Source organism: Lichenostomus cassidix, chromosome 3 (assembly GCF_008360975.1).
Source record: "Lichenostomus cassidix isolate B80296 chromosome 3, HeHo_3.0, whole genome shotgun sequence".
In the NCBI taxonomy this organism is placed as follows: Eukaryota; Metazoa; Chordata; class Aves; order Passeriformes; family Meliphagidae; genus Lichenostomus; species Lichenostomus cassidix.
In genome coordinates, this window is record NC_139483.1 from 27173875 (window position 1) to 27196255 (window position 22381).

Here is a 22381-nt window from a genome sequence, read left to right on the forward strand (position 1 = left end):
GTATTGTAAAAGCATAAGCACTGTCAGCTTCTTTAAACAAGGCTTTACTACTTGAGGCTAATTGTGACTAGCAAACAAAATGCTTGGTTTCAGGTTGTGGTGTTTCTTCTTCCATAGAAATAAGGCTGTATAAAAGTATTTTCTCTTTAATTTTTGTCCCTCCCACCTTTTAGAAGGGTGTTTCTTTGTCTAGATCACACTAACACACATGAGCAGATAGCTTTCTTTGACGAAGTGTTTCCCATAATATACTACCTAGTTCTATCCTTACTCAACAGAAAACAAAAATCAGCATCACTACACAAATTTGCACTACTTTATGGTGGAAATAAATGCTTTCTATATACAGAATTTATCAACTGTTTTTTCTGAGAGAGATCATTTCAGATGGTCAGATATTAAATATATTTTTACAGATAGTCTAAATAGTTATTATAAAGGTAACATTGTCTTGATTAAAACGTTTTAAACTCCCCCCCCCCACTTATGGATTACACTTTAAATCACTTTAGAAAGCAACCTGTTTATACTCAAAATACCATTTTTATTTTGCATTGTTATAAAATCCTTGTTGCTCAAGCTATTCTAAAAAAGCCAAGTCTCTCTGCAAGGTGTAAGGTTCTCAAACAGTAAAGTACTTACATGCAAGGCAGAAGGATCTGGCAAAAACTCAGCATCCTCTCCAAAGATAAAATCTGGTGGCAGGTCAGGATAGTGAGCATTAAAAATTATATCCCCTGAAAAGCAATAAATGAAAACATTGTTTGCACTTTTATGTATGTGCTTATAAATAAAAAAATAAAATAATCACATACGACACACATTTTTAACACAGAATTTGACAGCTGCATTACATATATTTCATGTATATATCCATATAATTTTTACAAAAATTCACATGCAAGATAAGCATCAGATGTTTTGGGGGATGAAGTCAAATTCCTGAGGCACAGCTTCTTCCTCCTCTGCAAGCAATGAAACATGAAATACATTATTGCTTTTTATCTCAAATGGCAATTCAAACACTATTGAGGGTTGGCTCAAAACACCAAGTTAGAAAAGCGATCTTGTTTTAATAAAAAGTATCATATGTAGATGGCTGTGCTTTGTCTATTAGAAGTCAATTGCAAACTACTAAGGTCACGACTTTCAAAATACCAGAGCTTTTAAAAATTAGTAGCACCTACTCCCTCTCTTCTCACCACCGCCAACTCTTAGAGGGAAGAATACACAGTTCAATAGGAACCATTCCAACTATCTAAATTCTGGCCAAGAGAAATGCAGTATTGCAAATTTAAATGGAGAGACTAAAATTAACTGAAAATATAAAACTTCATCACAGCTTGGCACTGAGCTCCCATCTTGCCAGTGCCACAAGATACGCAATTAAAAGAAATTTGGGTTGTAGTATTTCATCAGTACACATACTTCAGAGTTCAAATAGATCAAGAGGTTGTCATATGCATGTGAGCTTTAAAAAAAACCCACACACTGTTAAAATAAAACTAAAAAATAAGTGTTTCTAACCCTACTTGTCTACTTCCCCATCATTCTTTATAATGATATGAAAGAATAACTGAGCTTTTGCATAAAACATTTACAAGGTAGCAGCTATTACAGAGAAGACTACCTGTTATGTGTTACCACTCATTTAAAATCCACACAGCAAAGTAAAACCAGCATGGTAAACCTTACAAACAATTCTGTTCAGAGAAAGTTACACCACTTCTTATTTCTTAAAAAATTATGAATGCAGAACTGGAGAAAAACATTAGATGAACAAATCTTGCAAAGCCACATTGCTGGCTTGCTGATGTCACCATCTCAAGACATTTAACATGACAGTTTTAATTGCAGATATTCTGTAAACTTATCTTGGCCTTAGCTGGAAGCTAGCATGCCATAAAGATTAATTGCAGAGGATGAAGGCTCACGACCAAGAAGCCACTGGCCAGTCTGGGGTAGTTGAGCTCTACAGTATTGCTCCAAATCACAAACTGACTGATCATGCGACGAGTAGAGCACAGTGTGGGTTTCTCCTGTCCGCACTCCTACCTTCCTTTCACAGCTGTCAGGAGCACGTGTAAGTACAGGGTGCAGAAAATAGCAGAGGTCTGCCACTTAAAATTCCCAACACACTCAACATAAAAATCAACCTTTTAATCTCATTTAAAAGAATGAAACAGGCACCAGTACTGGAGGAAAAGGCATAAAATTGCAACAGGAAATGCATCTATATTAAGTAAGAGAAAATAATTGCTAGATTGCCTAAATTGTAATACAGCAATGAAGAATTCAGAAAAGTTGATGGATGTATACTAGATTAGTTAGTTCCTGCACCACCACAACATAATGCTTTTCTTTATATTTACTGCAATTAAAATGTCATGCATGGCTCCTTTCAACAACCTCATCTATTTCTACATACAAAGCAGTGAACTTCAGATTATGTACTGAAGGAGATTCACGTTAAAACATTCTTTGACTGAGCTTTGAAAGAGGCATGTTAAGAATAACTCAGAACACAGCACAATGAAAAAGCTTGGCCTGTGACTCAGGCAGCCCAATGCTACTCCAAAGGAAAGGACTGTACCTGTGCTTTTGCCATGTTCCTATGTGATGCTAAGTAACTCAATTAGCACACTTTTCATACTGCAGGTGCTAGCTGCATGCTTTTCATTCTCTACATTCCTGCTTCAACAGAGGCAGTGAAACAGAGTAGATATATCTATATCCCAGCTCACTTAGGAGCTGCACTCCAACTACACACATACTAAAAAAAGCTACTTAGAATAAAAGAAGGATCAAAATAACAGCATGTTTTTGATGTTACACCTCCATATTTGATTAGTGAGAAAGTATTACAGAACCTGACATCACGAGGCAGCTTCAAGACTCTGCCTGAGTAGCAAGATTGGCAATAAACTGTATCCACCTCTACAAGCTGCACAGTAAGGGGTGAATCTCGGGAAAGCTGTGGCAGTAGGTACAACATGGAGGTACAAATGCTTTCACAGTTTTCAGTTCTAGAGCAACATGGAGTGAACTCAGAGCAGCTCCCAGAACATCATTATATGCAGTGCCCAGTATAACAGTGAATTAAAGCTGGCATTATTAGTTTAACATGCTAGGTGGTCAACTTTAACAATTTGGGGCTCAGGGCATCTTCATATGCCATGCAATGATTTCTTCTGGGGGAGCAGGGACACCTGGGGATGGCACCCTCTCTGACCACTCAGGTGTGATGTGTGGTCACACTGAGATCAGGCACATCATGATGCAGCTGGACAAACCAATCTCTTATCCTTCTCCCATGCTCATATTTGTTCTTTACCACCTTCTGTCACACCCCTTCTTCCACTAAATATTAATGGCAGTATGATATAATATATATACATACATACATACATCCATCATATAATGGCAGTATGATATAATGGCACTTATCCACAGTGAGTGACCAACTACGCAGATACGTGGATTTAAAAAATGTTCATGACCTACTGATATCAAAGAACTATTCATGTACAAGGGACAGAATCCAGAATAAAAATTAACATTGTGGTATCTGATTTTCTGTTACTCATAATTACTTATAATTGCCAAAATTGCTTCTACTTGTCCAGGGTAAACATGCCTCAAATCCAAATTCCCAAGTCTTTTTCATAAAAGTAACTTTGAGATCAAATACATCAATATTAATGCCAATGTGTATATCAAGATTATTTTTCCCTCCAGAGTATTCAATTTCAAAAAGGCCATATGTTACATAGCTACAAAATAAATAAATAAAATTAAATAAATTAAACTAATATTTCAGTTCCTGTTAATTATACATTCACAAAACACTATTGCTGAAACCATACTCAAAACATTTTACAACCCCATGGAAAGTAAAAATGATGCCGTTGCGCTTATGTTCTAACTAAACAGAAATGTATCATTTATGCACTCCTTCCTACAGTACCATAGGTTTTTGGCCAAATGTAAACCCTAATTTATTCTGCTACAACAAAACTTCACACAGGCTGGCTGACAATTTAATAGAGACAAAGAAGTACACAACAAAATGTTGTTTCCACTTCAGTGTAACAGTTAGAAAAGAGCAGAGATTCTCTTATCATCAGTAGCTTTCATTCTGGAAGTTAAATACAGCATCTTACTATTAAAGATCCCAAGATTTGACCTTAGAACAAATTTTTAACATATTTAAAAATGAAAAAAGCATTCCCTCAGTCAAATCTTATCCGAATAGCTCTCATTTCTGCCATTAATTCAAAGATGTTCAGCTAGTTTCTAAAACAAAAGAAGAAAGAATGTTTTTTTAACTGTATCAGACCTCCATACACATCACTCTCATTAGAGAGACTGGGGGTGATTTGTATGGAGGTCTGATACAGTTAAAAAAAGTTCTTTCTTCTTCTGTTTTAGGAAAAAAAAATACAGTAAAGTCTGCTCTCTAACTTTGCTGTGCTGTGCTTGCTCCTTCCATGCAGTCTCACTTATGTCTTGCTTAGTTTACATACTAGAACAGAAAAGGTAACACCTTTGATTCTAGAATGCTTAGGCACCAAGGAAGGAGTATTTGCAGCTATGAGCATGAGCTATTTTCCTAAGTTACACACTTGGAGCAAAAACACACTGCAACAAATCAGACTGCAGATTAAGGGAATCCATCCTAAATCTGAGTATTGTTAAATACCAAACCCCAAAGAAATTAAAACTGCAGTTAATGGTTTGCTTGGCAGGGCTATGATGCATAAATAAAAAATGCTTCGTTACACTCAAATAAAAGGTATTTAAACAATCACAATAGCCAATGCAGATCTGGTTTTACGTCACATAAATATTAACACTAGCCTCTGCAGTAAGCTTACAAAATATAAGGTGCTAAATATTTTGAATCACAAGCTAACAGTTTGTCTTGACCTACTAGAAATACCCATTTTTATAACAAGTACTGCATTTAATGCTTACATGATATTATATGTGGCTTACCCTCTTCAGATATAATTGTGCTGGGGTAAATAAAAGTAACACTTTTAACCGATAAAGTAATTTGCAAGAGTACTGCACTTAGAGTTTGAGCATGATTAACATTTTAACCCTGGAAGAAATAAAAAACAGTGAAAAAAATCAATATAGTCCTGCATTCTCTGCCCTTCTCACCTAAATTACACAAATACCATTTTCCTTGCATCTCCAGCACATGAGTTTCTAGTTTTGCATATGTTTCAGCTCTGTTTGCCCTTATTCCCTCAATGGAGGGCCAGCTCTGTGGTGCTCCACAGCACTACTGACCGTGACCATTCTGGTATAGAGCAAGGCAAGCAAAACCTGCACACTCAGTCCCTACTTATCTCATTGCTGTAGATATACCAGCCAATTATTACTTCAGTGGAATTACATTTCCAATTATATACTACTACAGAATTTAAAATTACTTCCTTCAAGTTAAGGCCATGGAATCAAAGAAAATTTTAGAAGAAAAAGGATGTATTATATATCTTTTCCTTTTCATTATCCAAAAATATTACTTTCTCTTTCTTTTTTTCTCCTCAGGCAAACAGCATTAAATGTTGAAATATTTTACTTTACAGAACTTCAAAAGAAAAGTTAATATGCTCCCCAAAGACAAAAAGATAGAAATATTAATACTTAAATCTATAATTTCTTTTAAAACACACATGGGCTATTCTTTCCTTGTCTATCAAAATGCATAAGCAAATCTAAAGAGAAATAAGAATTGACTTTAAGCAAGACAGGTGTTTCTCAGCAAGAAACAGAAAATTCTAAAATCCCTACAATTGCTTTCCACTGGCCTATCCAGTTTCTCCTCTCCTGGTAACTTAATTTTTGGGGTATTTTACTTTTCTTTTTTAAACCATACTATCAATTTGGTAGTACTTAAAAGTCTTATGCTAAGAGTGCCACAGCATTAACATCCCTGATTAACTAAAGGTGGCAAAATTAAGAAGCAGCCTACCAGTTAACTTCCCAAACTCTACTTTTGAAAGGATATCTATATTCTTCAGTTTCTTCAGACATAAAGAATTTCTAAGTCAGCACTAAGTATGTAAAATAAACGTGTGGCCACTGCAGCCTGGAATAAGACCAATTTGAATGGAATTTTTTATGAAGGAGATCAACCCATTTGGCTTTTAAGAAATCAAAATACAACTTGATTGTGAAATGCATTCACAGATAACAGGGAAATTGCTGAAGCAAGAGACCAAACCTATGTGCAGAATCAGTTTTGGGAAAACACAAAAAGTGCTCTTGTTGAGTATTAATGAAAAAGACAGCCAGTAGAATTATATTATTCATCAATTCAGAATTCTAACCATCTCTTCTAGTAGCCATGCAAACTCTAGACAAGAACCACTGATCAGTCTTTTCTATAAACAAATTCTTACCTAAACCACCGGGTTTTAATTATCTTTACAGATACAAAAATGATCAGCTACTCACTACAACCTGCAATCAAGATACTAAAACAGTGCAGTCAGCAGTATGAAAGGATTTAAATTAACTAAATGCAAATCTGCCTGGAATCCTTGTCACTGGACTCCACCCTAAAGCATTTTGCTCTACAGGCTTTAAGTCAAATACAGTAATATAATACATATAGAACCCCCTTTTAATTGGTTGGCAAGACAGATTAGTGACTGAAATAACAGTAAAACTTGCTAAATACAAAACTGCTGCTACTGAAAGAAGATACGAGTAATTTTATTTTGCTGCAGTACTGCTGCTGACAGGTTATTCTTTCCTCAAGTAAAAGATGTTTTTGAGCTTAATTTCTGACTTCATGTTTGAATCAAGATATCAGAAAGGGAAAGGCAGAAAAGTCATCTTAAAGACTCAAAAGTATTTCATAATAGAGGGACAATTTGAAAGAAAAGGTATTTGATTGCATTAGAAAAAACCAAACCAACTTCTCTGCACCTCTGTGATGCTCCAGAAGAAATTCTAGCTACTCCACCACACACAAAGCTGCAAAAGACCCAGTCTCCATAAACCTGGTGCACCTGATTAAACCAAGTTGTTTAGTATCATTTGAGATGCCTCAGGGCACATTTATGGCAGCTATGACACATGGTTTTTCAGAGAGATCGGTGCTCTTTGTGTCAGAAGCTGAAAAGGCCAATCAAGGTATTCTTATTCTAAGACACCTACAGTTGGGCTAGGCAATCAAGTCCCAATTTTCCAACAGAAGAAAAAAAATATATAGGAAGAATTTCCAGTAAGTGAATTTAATTCTTGGACAAAGGGCTGCAGATGTGAGCCTTTTTTTCTTTCTTTAACTTCAACGGACAAATGCTGCTGTAGGAGAAAAAAAAAATGGGCTGTAATACTGTTTACACAAAGAGAAAATATGTTGTTTTGTGAAGTGGGCAAACCTGAAAATATGAAGTAAAAATAAGTAAATTGGATCCCAAGCTCAGCGAGAAGGCTTCTAGACAATCTCAGTTACTTGTACTTCTGGAGCTGGGCAAGTATTTTCCCAGAAATCTTAGTACTAGAAATGAAGAAGACAAAGATAAGAATAACAGATATTTCAAGATGGGATAAGATATTGGTAGAAATTAAAGCCAGGCAACACTGGAGAAATTAAAACAGAGACACAGGGTAGTTGAGAAAAGGAAAGGTGAAGGCAAAGGATAGACAGATTCAAGCAAATGGACCAGAGACCATCACCAGTATATGCAGCCCAAACAGGCTGAAAAAGAAGGAAAGAGCAAGGTAGAAAGGCACTGTACCAATGTAGAGGCCTAATGTAAAATGTTTTAATCCTCTGTAACTCCAAACTTGTACATAGATACTTCTAAGGTCGCTTCTCCTGATGAAGAAATATTTTAAGACTTACAACTGCAAAATCTCCTGTAAGACAAGTCCAGAACATAAGAAAAAGTGAACAAAGAACCTAAGTAAGAGGAAAGTGATTATTTAAAAGAGGAAAATATTGTTGTAAACTTTGTATTCAAAGAAGAAATAAATACAACAAAAAATTAGACTCTCTCTTGACACTCTCATTGGGTACATTCATTAGAAAATGAACACGTTACTGAGGGAAAAAGATTTATTACTCCTGCCACATAAAGCAAGACTCAGCCAAACTTTAGAAAACATATTGCCTGGAAAAATCTCTGGTATGTTGCATGACCCAGCAAAAAGACACTTATTACACAGGTAACGACAACACCTAAGTATAATCTGAACTACAGCAACCAGAAAATCCTTCTCATGAGAGCCTCAACTAAACCAGAGCCTGTGTAAAATAACCCAGAGGTGCACAAAACACTAATACATGCATTGCAGCAACCTACTTATGAGAACCTTAAATCTCACAGTAACTTGAAAAATAATTTTTACAATTGTTTATTGGCACAATAAACAAGTGTTTAGCAAATAACTTTGCAAAGCAACCTTTAAAAGGGCAATAAGGAGGTCAGGCTGTTTCTATATTTATCATTTTGTTTGTTCCTTATTACTTCCTTAAAATAGAAAGCCACAAGAAGACTGGATGAACTTACTGAAAGAGTTCCATCACAGGAACAAAAACAGATGAACTTTTGTACCATTTATTATGGGCAATATTCTTAGACTAGGTAGGCAGCAAGACTGATTTCGTTCTCTAAGGCCCATGACTAAAGTGAGTAAGAAACTAACAAACAAAAACCAGAAGCAAAAAATGAAAAACTTCAAATGAGACAAAAGAAATGTTCTTCAGGATCAAGGAAACCAAAGTGGTGGCAGTAGAACTCAGAGCCATAATCCACTCACATAAAAACAGTGAAAATCAGACAGAAGATGAAAATACTAGAGTTCAAGAGGCCACAGAGAGCAGTAGCACTGCAAGGGCAACACATTGTTTAATCACTGTGAAATTCCAGATGACAGCACTCAAGGTCAGAGAGGGAAGGAGGCATCAGTGCCTGAAAAAGAAAATGTGAAGAGCACAAGCAAAAAAAAAAAAGTCAGATTCCCTAGCAAGCAGCAATGAAAGCTTGAGTGAAAAAAGAAAGCCAAACCCAAGACATTCCAGGGTTTTCTGGAACAAAATTGCAATCTGATTCTAAATGGCATATTTTAATTAAAAAGAGAATTGAAGCTTGTAACTCTGCTTATCCTGACAATTTCTGCTGATATCTGCCTTGATGTTTTATCAACTAAGACTGAAATATCTTCAAGAGTTACAGAACACTTCACCTAAAAATACACAAATACTTCCCCAGAAAGAATACTGAACTTCTCTATGCAGATACTGCTGTCCAGTTAGCAATAAAGGATACTTCTGCATATCACACAAAGTAAGTTTTGTCACAGGAACAAAGATTCAACCTCTTACAGGATATTACAGTCTTCCTGAAATTAAAACTCCAATTAAGACCTCGGAAAAACTCAAATATAGAGAAAAGCACAGAGTTTAATGCAACAACATTGAGTACAGGATGAACCAATAAGAACAATATGGCTGTCTCAGATTTTAATTGAGAGTCTAGCAAAACTAGGCTCAAGGTTTCTGAGTACTCCCACTGTGAAAACAAACACAAAAATTATTTCCCTTACAGAAGGGGAATATTTTTCTGAAAGCATTACTGGAAAATTTCTGAATTGTGATGGAAGACAATTAATATGACAAACTAATTTATCTTGAACACTGGCATAATATTTTCTCCAGTATAATATTGTGGGTATCTTCAAAGTTCCCGGCTGGAGCTGAGTAACTGTTCAGAGTAACAATCCAGCAGCTCTGAAAACATGCAAAACTAAGGTGAACATGACATCTAAAAAAACCCCATTAAACAGCCAACAAGCCATTGTTAACTCACAACGTATTTGCTCCTACTGCAGTTAACAAAACAATTATTTTACGCTACAGGTAGTTAGCCTTGCCTGCAAGTACACTTCCTCCTTTCAAGAAGCTGTGAACTTTCTGGTCTTATGGAAAACAGGATTGCACTGTGCAGTTACACTTCCCTAAAGCTGCACACCAACAGTTTCCAACACACCGGGATTGCTACGAGGGTGCTTGTGCAGTGGCAGCGGTTATGATTGTTGATATGCAAAGCCCTAATCTGTTGCAAAGAGGATGTAACACAAACCACAAAGGAACTACACGCTTCAGCCTGTGTTTGGTACCACATAGTGAAGCCCATACTTTGGAGATTTTGAACACTTTCACCCAATCTTTTCATTCTGGCAGATTTCGCAACTTTCCTTTGCAGAAATATTCTGCTTTTGAAAGATAACTTATCTAGGAACAGCCTACAACAAAGTATCTAAAAATCTCTATTTGCACACTATGGCTGTCTTCCCCTGCCATCATTACAGATCTAAACACAAATTATTAAAGCTTCCTTGAATCTGCACACATCACTGTTTATTCCACATGCTGTGAGACTTAATGATTCAGAGCATTTTCAAACATGTAACACTGAAATGTGGAGGATTATTATTACTTGAATTCACTGCTATTATTAGATACATCTGAAAAAGATACACATCTTTACAGCATTTTCAGTTGTCTTTGTTGAAATATATAACATGGTTAAAATGTGTGGTTTGGGCCTTAAGAAGGTGGAGAGAGCTGCAGCACTGTAGCTTTTTTTGTTTAATTGCATATGTGATATAAAAACACTGGACAAAAAAATGCCCAAATTTCTCAATGCTGAAATTTAATGCATACTTCATAATCATATTTCTAAATACTTTAACTCCACTACAGCCATTTAATATATCAATATAGTCTTCATGCCTATGCACTTGCACATGGACATTTTAATATATCCATTTTCCTTTAAGAATCAGGAACAACTTTAGTCTCTACTTGAAATAAGCTTTACATCTCTCAGAATGTACAAACATGGCCCTGCGTAAGATAACACAGTCCCACAGAACATGATACCACTCTACAAAGCATGTCATCCAGTGCAGCCTCTTTGGACTGCATTTTGATCGTAGTCATCAAACAAGATTCATTTCACACATTGCAGAACAGATCAAGACTCAACAGGCTCAGTTTATTACATTATATTGTATTACTATATTATACTTTTTTAAATAAAAGTTCTACCTGGGAGGGCAGTTGACTTTGTATAATACAGCCATTACTTACAAGAATTCCGAAGAAATGCAGAGCCACTTCTTTTTTCTTAAAATAATTTCTAGCTAGGACTTAAATACTCCAATTTTATTTAGTGAGAAACAACAATTAGTAAGCCCCTTAAGCCATAATTTCATATATTTAGAAAAGTCAAAATAGCTGTAGTAGACTGATAAATGAGCCTGACTCCTCTCTTGAACACATGAGTAAACTTCCAGATCAACTTCTGGGAAAGACAACTTTCCTTACAGGTGCCAAACGGAAGCTTTAAGGTACTTCTAGATTATAAGAAGTGTAATCATGTTGATTTCTGTTCCTAAAGGATAAGGGCTTCCAGTGCATGACATAATGTAAAAAAAAAAAAGAAAAATACTGCAGAAGGAAAACAGTTACATTATCAATATTTAAAATGTCTTGGAGAGCTACAGCATGTGTATGATGCAGTCTAAATGGATACTACCAAATCAGTGTTTTAAATGCTTACCACTTCTGTTCACACCAAGTACCTGCTCCTCCAGATAGCGTACTTTCACAGACTCACAGGATAGCTAAGGCTGGACAGCACCACTGGAGACTGCCTAGTCTAATCCCTCAATCCAGAGCAAGGCAAAGGAGATTGCTTAGGATCACGTCCAGCTGAGTTCTGAATATCTCCAAGGATGGAGATACACAAACTACACAAGCTCTCAGCACAATCTGTTCCACTCTTCGACTATCCTTGCAAAATAATTTTTAGTGCATTCGAATGGGATTTTCTACATTTCAATTTGTGACCATTTCCCTTCAGTTATTGCCACTGAGAAGAGCCAGGCTTCCTCATTTATCCCCATTAGGTATTTATAAACATTGGTAAGATTTGCCCTGGGCCTTCTCGTCTTGAGAAGCCCCAGCTATTTTGGCCTCTCCTTATACAATAGATCCTCCAGTTCTTGGTTATCTTTGTGGTCTTTTCCTGTACCCATTCCAGTATATCCATGCTGTTCTGGTAACAGATAGACCAGAACTGGACATAGTACTGTAGGTGTGGCTTTACCAGAGCTGCCCTAAATCTGTAATTGCCAAGCTTTGAATTTTACTTAATCTGAAATTCTTCATCCTCTCTCATATTTCAGTTGCTAGAAATAAAAAAAGAACACAACCATTTTTCAGCAGCTCATGTGTTCAGGAAACATTACCTTCTGAAAATATTCAACAGCAAATTTTATTCTAATCCTTTGAAACAAAACATAAATTAAGACAAACAGAACATTCTTTAAGAGAGGGCAAATGAACTAGCTGCCTACAGGTCCTCTAAGCTAAAGAACATTTAACAATACAACTAAATCAATAAAATAAAATTCACATTTCTCTAATCTGGTCAATTACACCAGTCATTGTTTAAAGATACCTAATAAAATAGCTGACTGACATCTTTTATTGGAGCTTAATAAAGTATTATTCCTAAAAGAGAGAGAGAGAGAAACAACACAAAGCATATACAACTAATAAATGAGTCTAAAAATGGTCATGAGATTGTCTTAGTCATAACATTTTATTAGAAATACCAGGGTGGTAGGTTGTGATTTTTGCCTTTTAGAACCCATTTTTCAAAACTAGAGTATCACAGAAGGCTGTAAACTTATCTTAAATATTACATATTCTTGATAGTTGCATGTTCTTGGAACTGAAGCTTTAAAAGAAAGCAACAAACACAGGTATCTCAAAACTCATAACGTTAGACAGACACACTGGAAAATTAGCAAGACACAGAACACTGAAAGAAAAGCCAAGAGGCAACTGCAAGGTTTTTGAACTTACATTTGAGTGTTTCTCCCGCGTAAGGGATATGTAGCTTAAACCGATCACAGCTGGGTCCAGGGGTCAAGGATGTACAGCTAAAAATGAAGATATGTGAAAAATGAATGTGTTAAGCAGTTACAGATGGTAGCAAACACTAACATTATTCTACAGGATACAAATGACTAATAGTAAAGATATTGTGACTACTAGACATACTCATCCTTATGATTCTGAGAAAGAAGAAAAGGTAGGAGAGGAAGGAGGCTCATGCCCTTTTGATCAGCCATTCTCACAATAGCGTAAGAAATTTTAGGATTTGTGCCAACTGCCTCCCATTTTATAAAAAAAACCATACATGCAAAATGCTCTGGTTTGCTCTGGTTTGTGTTATTAGACAGCAATCAATTATTAAGTCAAAGCTATCAAGTTCTATACTTTGTATACAATTTTGCAGGTCACAACTCTCTATTATCACGGTAACATTGTTACCTGCTCCCTATCCCTGCCACCCATGTAACTGGGATCAATCTTAAATTTAATTCGCCAAGATTTATTCTTTTTTCACCTGTTATAACATTAATATTTTCCCTTGTGGAAAAGTCTCACAGTAGCCTTCACACGAGCAAGTTTCAGAATCAGCTGTCTGAGGCTATAACAACAGAGCACATATGCTCTTGGTCTGTGATTCTCCCGTTTATCTGAAGCACAGAACAGCAGCCGGACCTCATGGTGATAAATGAGCATTTCATGGATAGAAAAGTCTCTGGAAAATTGTTTAGTGCCTAGGCCAGAGGTGATCAACTTTTTCACACCTTTTAAGTCATAGACCAAAATTTGCAAATAAAAACCCCTCAAAATCTCAGCTGCAAAAGGAGAAACAGGGGCACATATTGTTTCACTGGAGGAATTGGTCTCTCTGCTGTTGGCTGGGCATATAACAAGTCCCAGGAGCAAAAATACTGGAAGCCCTTAGAAGTTCACTGCTTTATATTTCTAGGGATCTTGATAACTCTGAAATCTTTTTGCCAGCCCAATATAATTGAGAATTGTTCACAGCCCCCGCACAACTGTTGCAAGTCACTTAAAACTCAAAGCCATACTGGCCAACTAAAGAAAAAGCAGTGAGTGATAAGGTAGACAAAGGTAAAATAACATGCCTAAACTTATATATCAGATCACTGGCAGAGCTCTAATACACACCACTGACAACATAATGAAACAAAACCCACGTTTACTGGGCCATACACACAGCCAAATGCATAAAGATGGGTAGACCAGAAAACATAAAAAAATTCTGATCCTACCTCATCAGAAACAACATGGTAACTCCTGCAGCTCTGTATGTCACAGTGCAAAAGAGGCACCAGGGCAAATTAAACAACCTTAATTCTCACCCACATACTCAAAACAATTCAGAGAGCCATTTCTCTCAGATGCTGGCTCTACAGTCTCTTTTCCTCTTTCCACTTGCAAGTTATGGAAACTTCAGACTGTTTAAATTCAGTGAGCTACATTTACTACAGCCAGATTTGTGCCTGCATGTAGCTTCCTCAAAAGGAAGCAACTACGAAACTACAGATCAATTAACTTAAATGAAGTTTCCACAAATGTACTAGAAAACATAAGCAAACCACTTACATGCACCTGGAATCTAAGACAGATACAATTAAGAGCCACATGCAGTTAACAGCCTACACTGATTCAGCAAGAATACACCATATTTTTTCAGTATCGCTACAGAAATTAGATAACTGTCCTTTCAAATCAAAAGGAAGAAACACATCCTATCTTTGCCTTAGGAAGGTTTTTGCAACATTTTGAGAGAACACCATGCGACACAATCTAGAAAGACATAATTTAGATATAACTACTATCAGATATGTGCAGACTTGAATGGAAAGCAAGTTTCAAAAAAAGATTAGTTCGTGTCTTGCTTCATCCAGGAAGAATGCCCTGACTTGGTTTTCTTCTGCTGGAATAATACTACACATTTTATTGAACAACTGATGATGGAAAAGAAATTATTCTTTGTGAAACCTGGCGATGAAGCAAATGTGAAAGGGAATAAAGCATGTTGGACAATAGGACCAAAGCTGAAATATGTTTTGATTTAATGGTTGTACTACTTATTTTTAAATTTCATCTAGGTAGGGCTTATGAAGAAAAGTGAGCATAACCAGCCTCACTGGGATTAAAATCAATTTAAGAATATGAAAGATTGAGTCCCTAGCACAACAGAAACAAGAGAGTATAATTTTCTTCCAATCTGCACTTTTTTAGTGGGTGAGAACAGCAAAATGGGAGTGCTCACTATTAGAGTGTTTTAATGACTATGGATGAATTTAACTGCTATATATATATATTATTATCTACTTCCAAATAATTTCTGTGGTTTACAGCATATACAAGGCCAATTCTATGAGGCATAGAAAAAAAAGGTGCAACATAAAAAGTTCTTTTCAAGTTCTAAAATATCTCTGCAACATCATTTAATATTTAATGAAAATTTCTTTCAAAGTATCACAGGTCACAGTCGGAGACATTTCACAAATACCATCAAAATTACACTGTTGTTAGCTTTTCAACAGACACAGAAATTGTTGATCCTGCAAATACCCTACAATCTTTTCTTTTAGCACAATGGGCCATTTGGAAATGGTTAGGGAAAGTATAATATTCTTTAACATTAAAATAAAAGCCTTATTTAATGGTGAATGTTCCTAAAAGCAATACTAAGTACTTTTCTTGTATTATTATACTGCAGGAGAGATGTTTTTAATTTTACTGATCTAGAAATGATAGAAAGTGACAGTATTAACATTTTTTCCCCCAGATTGGTCTGGCTGGGCTGTACAAGAGACTTCAATAACTGCAATAGGCTGAGCAACCAAGCAGAAATCTTATATATATCCATTTGAAAAGAGGCAGTTTCTTTTTAGCATAAACAGCAAAAGAACAAAACTCCTAAGGCAAATCAAAACTTTGGTACATGTAGGAGTCTCTGTATGACCTTATTTCAACAGAAAGCCCCAAGTAATGGCCTGGCTATGGACATTATCTCCTGCTTGAATTTCCTTAACACACAGAACCTCTGACAATTATATACATGACTGACCCTGAAACATGACCTCTATCTTCTCCAAAATGTAAGACTTTTGTTTTTTGGAAATGTGATCCTTTTCCTTAATGTGGTCCACACAAAAATTACACTTGAAAAGGAATTACTTGTAACAAAGTCTTATAAAGATTATTTGTTGTCCTGTCTTTATAGGGAACTGACAGATAGAACAATAATACCTGGTGTTGAAAATTGATTTCATAAGCTGACTCTATCTCATGATTTATAGGTGTGCTATCTTCCTCTTTATTCATGGAAAAATATTACACTAGTTTGCATATCTTCATCTAAATAATCAATATGTTACATAGGAAAGCCACTGAAACAAGAATTAATGCTCTGATGATCAGAGCAGTGATAAGTCTTAGTCTTCATAAAATGATTAATGCCATACCACAAGATCTCCCACAATGGTTTTCCTACTAAAATATCAAAGAATCATCCACTTGACAAGCTTCCGGGATAAAGGAATACTGTTAAGTGCATTGCTTAAAATCCCGTTGCCCTGTTCAAAGGGGCTGTGCTGAGACTTACTGCTGGAAATTGGGAGATGGAACTGAGCACACAGCAACCACAGCTGAATACAGACTGCTCCCTTTCACAGCAGATTTTACCCAAGTTCCTTGAGCAAATACAGCAGATTAAGCTTGAGATAAAGTACATTACATCCTTATGAAGTAAGTATTTCAAGTAGGAGACAAGCACAACATTGCTTTGTTGAGTTTGTGATGCTTCTTACAGATTGTCTGTGACTGTTGGGAAAAGGTTTCTGTGACAGTAAATAAAACACACATAAATGAAACCAGCTCTTAATGAAAGAAAAAGTCACTGTCAGCATCAGATGCCTAATTTGAAGTGTTCAGAATTCTTTACCAGTCACAAAAGGAAATAAAAAAGATTATCCAAACAAAACAACAACCATAATAATAACCACAAAACAAACCGGGAGAGTCAGTTTTGCTGCTTGGAATAAGGCCTCAGTATATAACAGTAAGTATAGTACAATGTATTTTTCTGCAAAATTGATCCTTCTTTCCAGAGTATTCTAAAAGCCATTAGGAATGCAGTTCTACTTGAGTTCAACAGCAAGGCTTCCTCTTATACCAATGTATTTGTGATTGACTATTTCATTGAATTGACACTTCTTGTTTTGTTTAAGCTAAAAAAACAAACCCATTTTTATATTTTACAGGACTGAAATCACAATGATATGGAGAACTCTAATAACCCTAGGTTTCAACACAATCTTCCCATCAACTAGCTTCCCATCAACTAGCTCCCATCAACCACCACTTGGAAGCATTGCCAAGAGAAGCAGTTTTAAATTATTTGGGCTCTGGTAAGTTCTTATCCAAAAGAATGTTCTGTGGCAGCTGAAGGGATCACAATGAAACAAAAGCACAAGTGTTTATCACCTTAATCTTTAAAATCAGGAGATAGATGGTTATACTATCAAAAGACTTGAAAAAAAAACAAACCACAAAAACCCAAACTCCTCAAGACCTCTCTCCAAACCCACCACTTCATATACCAAAATTCCAGTCAGAGACTTGCTCTATATGCCACTCCTAAAATCTCCTGCTTAGAGACATAGCAAACATTCAGAATTGACAACAGAAGTACAAGAGCTCTACAGGAACATGAGTAATCTCCTTTTTATTTCTTTTTCTAATTTGTGGTATAGGTGTAAGCCCAAATAGTCATGTCGCATTTATCTGATGACTATCAAATTTACTGATTAAAAAGTATGCAATGCATTTAGTCATTCTTCCTTCATAGATCACACAGAAGCTTTACTGCCTTTACTATCTGAAGACAAATCATCAGTGAATTTTACTGTACAATAGCAAAGTCAAATTAGACTAAGAATTTTAGCCTCTATAATTTCAGGAACTTAGTATTGCCACTGCCTAACCTGAATAGTCAGAGATGCAAAAGCTTCTTTAATTTCAAGATGCTTAGGCTGCTACACTAGCTGCTCTTGAGGATCAGTACTTATTTGGAAAACAGACAACTGTTTTTTGTTCACCAGACTGTTGCAGTAAAAGCCAAGAAAGCTTCACACTGCATTAGAGACACCTCGGTAGAGAACACAGCTAAAAACCAACACAGACACACAAATAAAAAGCAACACCACGAAGTCAGTTCTGCCACTGTCTGTATTCCCAACCCATCCCAACATACACAGGATATGCTTCCAACTGTTCTTACATGTGCTGTATAAAGATACTGTTATGGGAAAAGGAGGTCAAGTTGCTTTCATAATACAAGAGGCTAAGAATGAATATTATTTTAGGAATGACGAGACACAGTTCAATCAGAGTTCCAAAGGCTGAAGGTTTTGCCAGCAAGAGTCAAATATAGTTCAGAGGCAACGACAGGTTAATGGTTTGTTACTAATAAGAGGCAGCAAACTCAAAATTACACCCAAAACTGTTATGTGGCATTTGCTAAGAAAAACACCTCAATGTTCAACTCCAGTAGAACAGCCTTTGTCAATGCCTTCAGATTTTTATTTCCTCCAATTATTGTAGATGGAAATCTGCTCCACTGTTCCTTGAAGACACAGTATTTAATCCCATTTAATTAAGAATTAATTGCAGAATTCACAACAGATGGGTACGCCATGTACAGAGGCACTAAGAATAATTAAAGTGTGTGGAGAGTGGAGGTGAATAGAAGGAAGGCCAGCAGGTGACAGGTTTTTTGCATGGATCAGAAAACAGAAAAATGGTGAAAATCACATTTTAGAGTGTTGACATTGATGGCAAAACCCTGTATCAGGCAGCAGCTCCCTGCTGCATTGCACAAAGCTTTAGATGCTCCTACACAGTATTTAGAGTATTGAGAGGCTGATGCTGAAAACAAACAGATCCAACCAAAATTCTGTCAATCAGGCAAAATTTGAAATGGGAGAGATGGTCTAGTCAACCAATTTCCATCTTCAGTTTCTCTTCTTTATTTAGACATATATATTACACATATGAAAGAGACAAGGAATTGCACTTAAAAGACACATGCCACTGCCTTTGGGAAATTAAAACCTGGTTACGTTTAATAACTACTTAAATGCATCTCTTAATTAAAATATTAAAATCTGAAAGTCAACTGATAATTATTAAAAAAACTTCCCAGCAGACAAACCCACTGTTTTTAAAAAACTCATCTGCACCTCATCTGGTTTCTTCAAACTTAGTATAATATTAAACTATAGACACAGACAGCATTTGGTATTGCAACACAGACGATGATGTTTTTGAATTCTGATAATATAGGTGATATTCCATAATTGCAAAAGCATTTCAATCCACAGTTATCAGCTGGGAAGTTCCAAGGTGTCTCCAGATATCTCAACTATATCCTCAATATAACCTTCAGCTACTGTAAGAAGATGATTTTCCTACACATACTTTTACATTTCCTTGTATGAAGTTCATCATATTAATGGGAACTTTTAGAAAAGAGTGGGATGGGATGCCAGGCAGAACATATATGCTAGAAAAACAGCCCCTCACTTCCCTTCTGCAGCCATAGGCAGATTTGCATTTTTTTAAAAGTAAACTTCAAGTAACTATTTAACATCCATTCAGCTGTCAGCAACCTGCTTTCACTATATAAAATCATCCAATGATTATCCTAGTAAAACAAATACAGCAGCTGTATATTAGCAGAAAACGTAGATTTTCTTAATATGAGTGAGGGTTTGCCAAAGCAGATGTTGTAGTTGCACAGAGGGAGATGTCCAGCCCAGCCTCTATGTGGGAAACAGGGGAAACACATCTATATATACGCTTTGAAATAATCTCAGAGAACTTTTATATTAAATTAAAACACACACAAACTGCACATGATTCTGATTTTTTTTTAGCACCAAACTCTGTTCATTTAGCCTGGGAAGGTTGGGTTTGGAACAGGTGTTTTCCAGTCACCACAGCATGTCAAGTTGGAAGAAGCTACCACAAAAAAAAAAAGTGAAGTTCCCCATCTACTGTACTTGCAAGTGGACTTGAAAGAAAACCTCTGAAGAAGAGACTATGTCAAAAGTTTCCACTCATAGAATCTCTATAGTTTAGGGTGGGAGATCATTATTATTGGGTCTCAGTAAGCTAATTATGATACTAATTAAGAAAAATAATTAGGAATTGACAAAGGAAAGTTTTCAACAAAATATATTTTACAAACATGCTTTAGAAACGTTGATAAGCAAACTGATTTCCTTTGTAAGCAAGCTCTTTTGTACTCTGGTAATTGCAAGTAATTCTTTTTAAAGACTACACTTGGAACACACACGCCCCAAAAGAATAAAATAGAAACAGAAAATGGAAATTTTAATGAGGGAATAATCAAAAATTGGACAGAAATAAAGACAGTCGCAATGGGATAACACTAGTAACATACACTCCAGTATAGTATGTTTAGATAAATAAACTAGTGAATTTGCAGTATCATAATCTGTCACATGTTCATGCAAGAAAAAGGCACTACTTCATTATACTGTAAGACCAGCTGTACCCCAAATCCTTGGAACTCATTAGCAAAATTTTAGTGAAGAGTATGAGGGAGTGGCAGATGCATCCTTTGGATTTACTTCATATCCCTCCCCTCCTGACAGATTCAAACCATGTTTTAGATTTTCACAGCTGCCATTCAATTATCTATTACTTTGCAATGAGTTACAACCTAATAATGTGTCACATGCTTTATTTCTACTGTTCACTAAAGTGAACTCCATTTCTGGAGAAAGAAAAATAAAATCAGACAGGGAACATTTTTCTTTTAGATTACTCTAAAAGAGAACCATTCTTCACCAAGTATGAAATTACAGTCAACCACCTGGAGTTTCATATCCTTTCAGTGTTCACAGAAAAAGCATATTCATACAGCAAATCACAAAAGCTGAGCTATTATAAACATCAGCTTTAATAAGTCATGTAGCATTGCTCACAATATTGGCTGCAGTAGCCATAAAGACTCCCAACCTATTTTCTAAGTAATTTATTTCATACCATGGATGTGTTTATTTGGAAAATGTAATTAATTGGTATCAGGAAAAACCTCAAGGACTAAATTCATAGTCCTTGTTTATATATTTTCATCCTTTAATAAGCTAAATAAATACTAGATGGGTTACATCCCTGCTCAGGATGGGAGGTTGGAACTACGTGATCTTTAAGCATATGATGCATATATTTAGGTTATATGATGCATATAGTAATGCATAGGGATCCCTTCTAACCCAAACCATTCTGTGATTCTATGAATATTAGGAAGGATCCAGCGATCCTATGTCTTTCACATTTCCTTTTCAAAGTTTTCTTCTAATTGCAGAGTTTTAGATCTTTCTCGTCACAGACACCTGTATTAGTTGATTTCCTAATTTATAGACTCTTAGAAGAAATTTATGTTAGTACAACAACAATGAATTCAGTTCTTTGGATATGGAAGTTAGGTCAAGCAAGGATCACCACATTTAAAACACAAATCTATAGTTTGCAGTTGCACATACATTCAAAAGGGCAACTTCAAATTATGTATATTTATATAAAATATTTCAAGACTGGAGACGCAACAGAAAGCCTATGAAAAGATGACATGTGAATAAACATATCAGTAGTTCTCCTATTTCTAGCATTATTTTAGATTCATTACAACATTAAAAATACGCAGTAGACTAAAAAGACCAGAAGGAAAAGGAAAATCATAGGTAAAATTACAACAGACCACTTCATGGAACTGCACCTGCAGAAAGCAAGCCCCACATCGCTGCATGTTACATTTTCTCCAGAAGTCTTGCTCTAGAATCCCTCAGCTCACCTTGTCTTTCTCTAATCTCTCGTTCTCATATTAATTCCCACAGCTCATAGCCACCTCAACTATGCTAATAGTGTTATCAAGATTATACCATAAAGCACAAAATTAGGCATCCCTCTCCCAATGGTCTCATATAACACTACCTAAAGAAAGGAGTTCCATGTACATTCTTGACAACAGTCCAAAAAATCCTCTTCCCTGCAAATATTTGTCCTTGCCCTCACAGTCCAGTTCACTGTTTTCTCCCAGCATCACAGCAGGAGCTAGACTTGGCTCATGTCTTAGCCTCACAGGCACAGAAAACCATGCAGGATGTCTTGCAAGGACAAGATTTTTTGTAAGTACAGTCACCTTCAGACTTCAATGAAAAGAGAGTCCAGTCTACCCTAAGTTCTTATCAGTCTGAATCCCCAGCCCACCACAGATGCCTTGACCTGTCTTTATTCCACTTCCAGCACTTCACCTACAACCTCAAGTTCTCCCCCTTTCTGCATCTATCTAATAAAAGTGAATTTTGCCTATGTGCAACAGGTTAGAACTAAAACAACAAATGTCACACACGC

General features: G+C 36.1%; 1 protein-coding gene across 2 annotated transcripts in view; it reads right to left on the minus strand.

Moving 5' to 3' along the window:
- BABAM2 (BRISC and BRCA1 A complex member 2) overlaps positions 1-22381 on the minus strand; it is a 162886-nt gene that overhangs the window by 129376 nt on the left and 11129 nt on the right. For both annotated transcript variants that reach the window (XM_085055038.1, XM_085055039.1), the window contains exons 3-4: positions 12908-12984; positions 643-737 (exon numbers count right to left, since the gene is read on the minus strand). In XM_085055038.1, coding sequence (XP_084911164.1) covers positions 643-737; positions 12908-12984 — 172 coding nt within the window. The remainder of the gene's footprint in view (positions 1-642; positions 738-12907; positions 12985-22381) is intronic.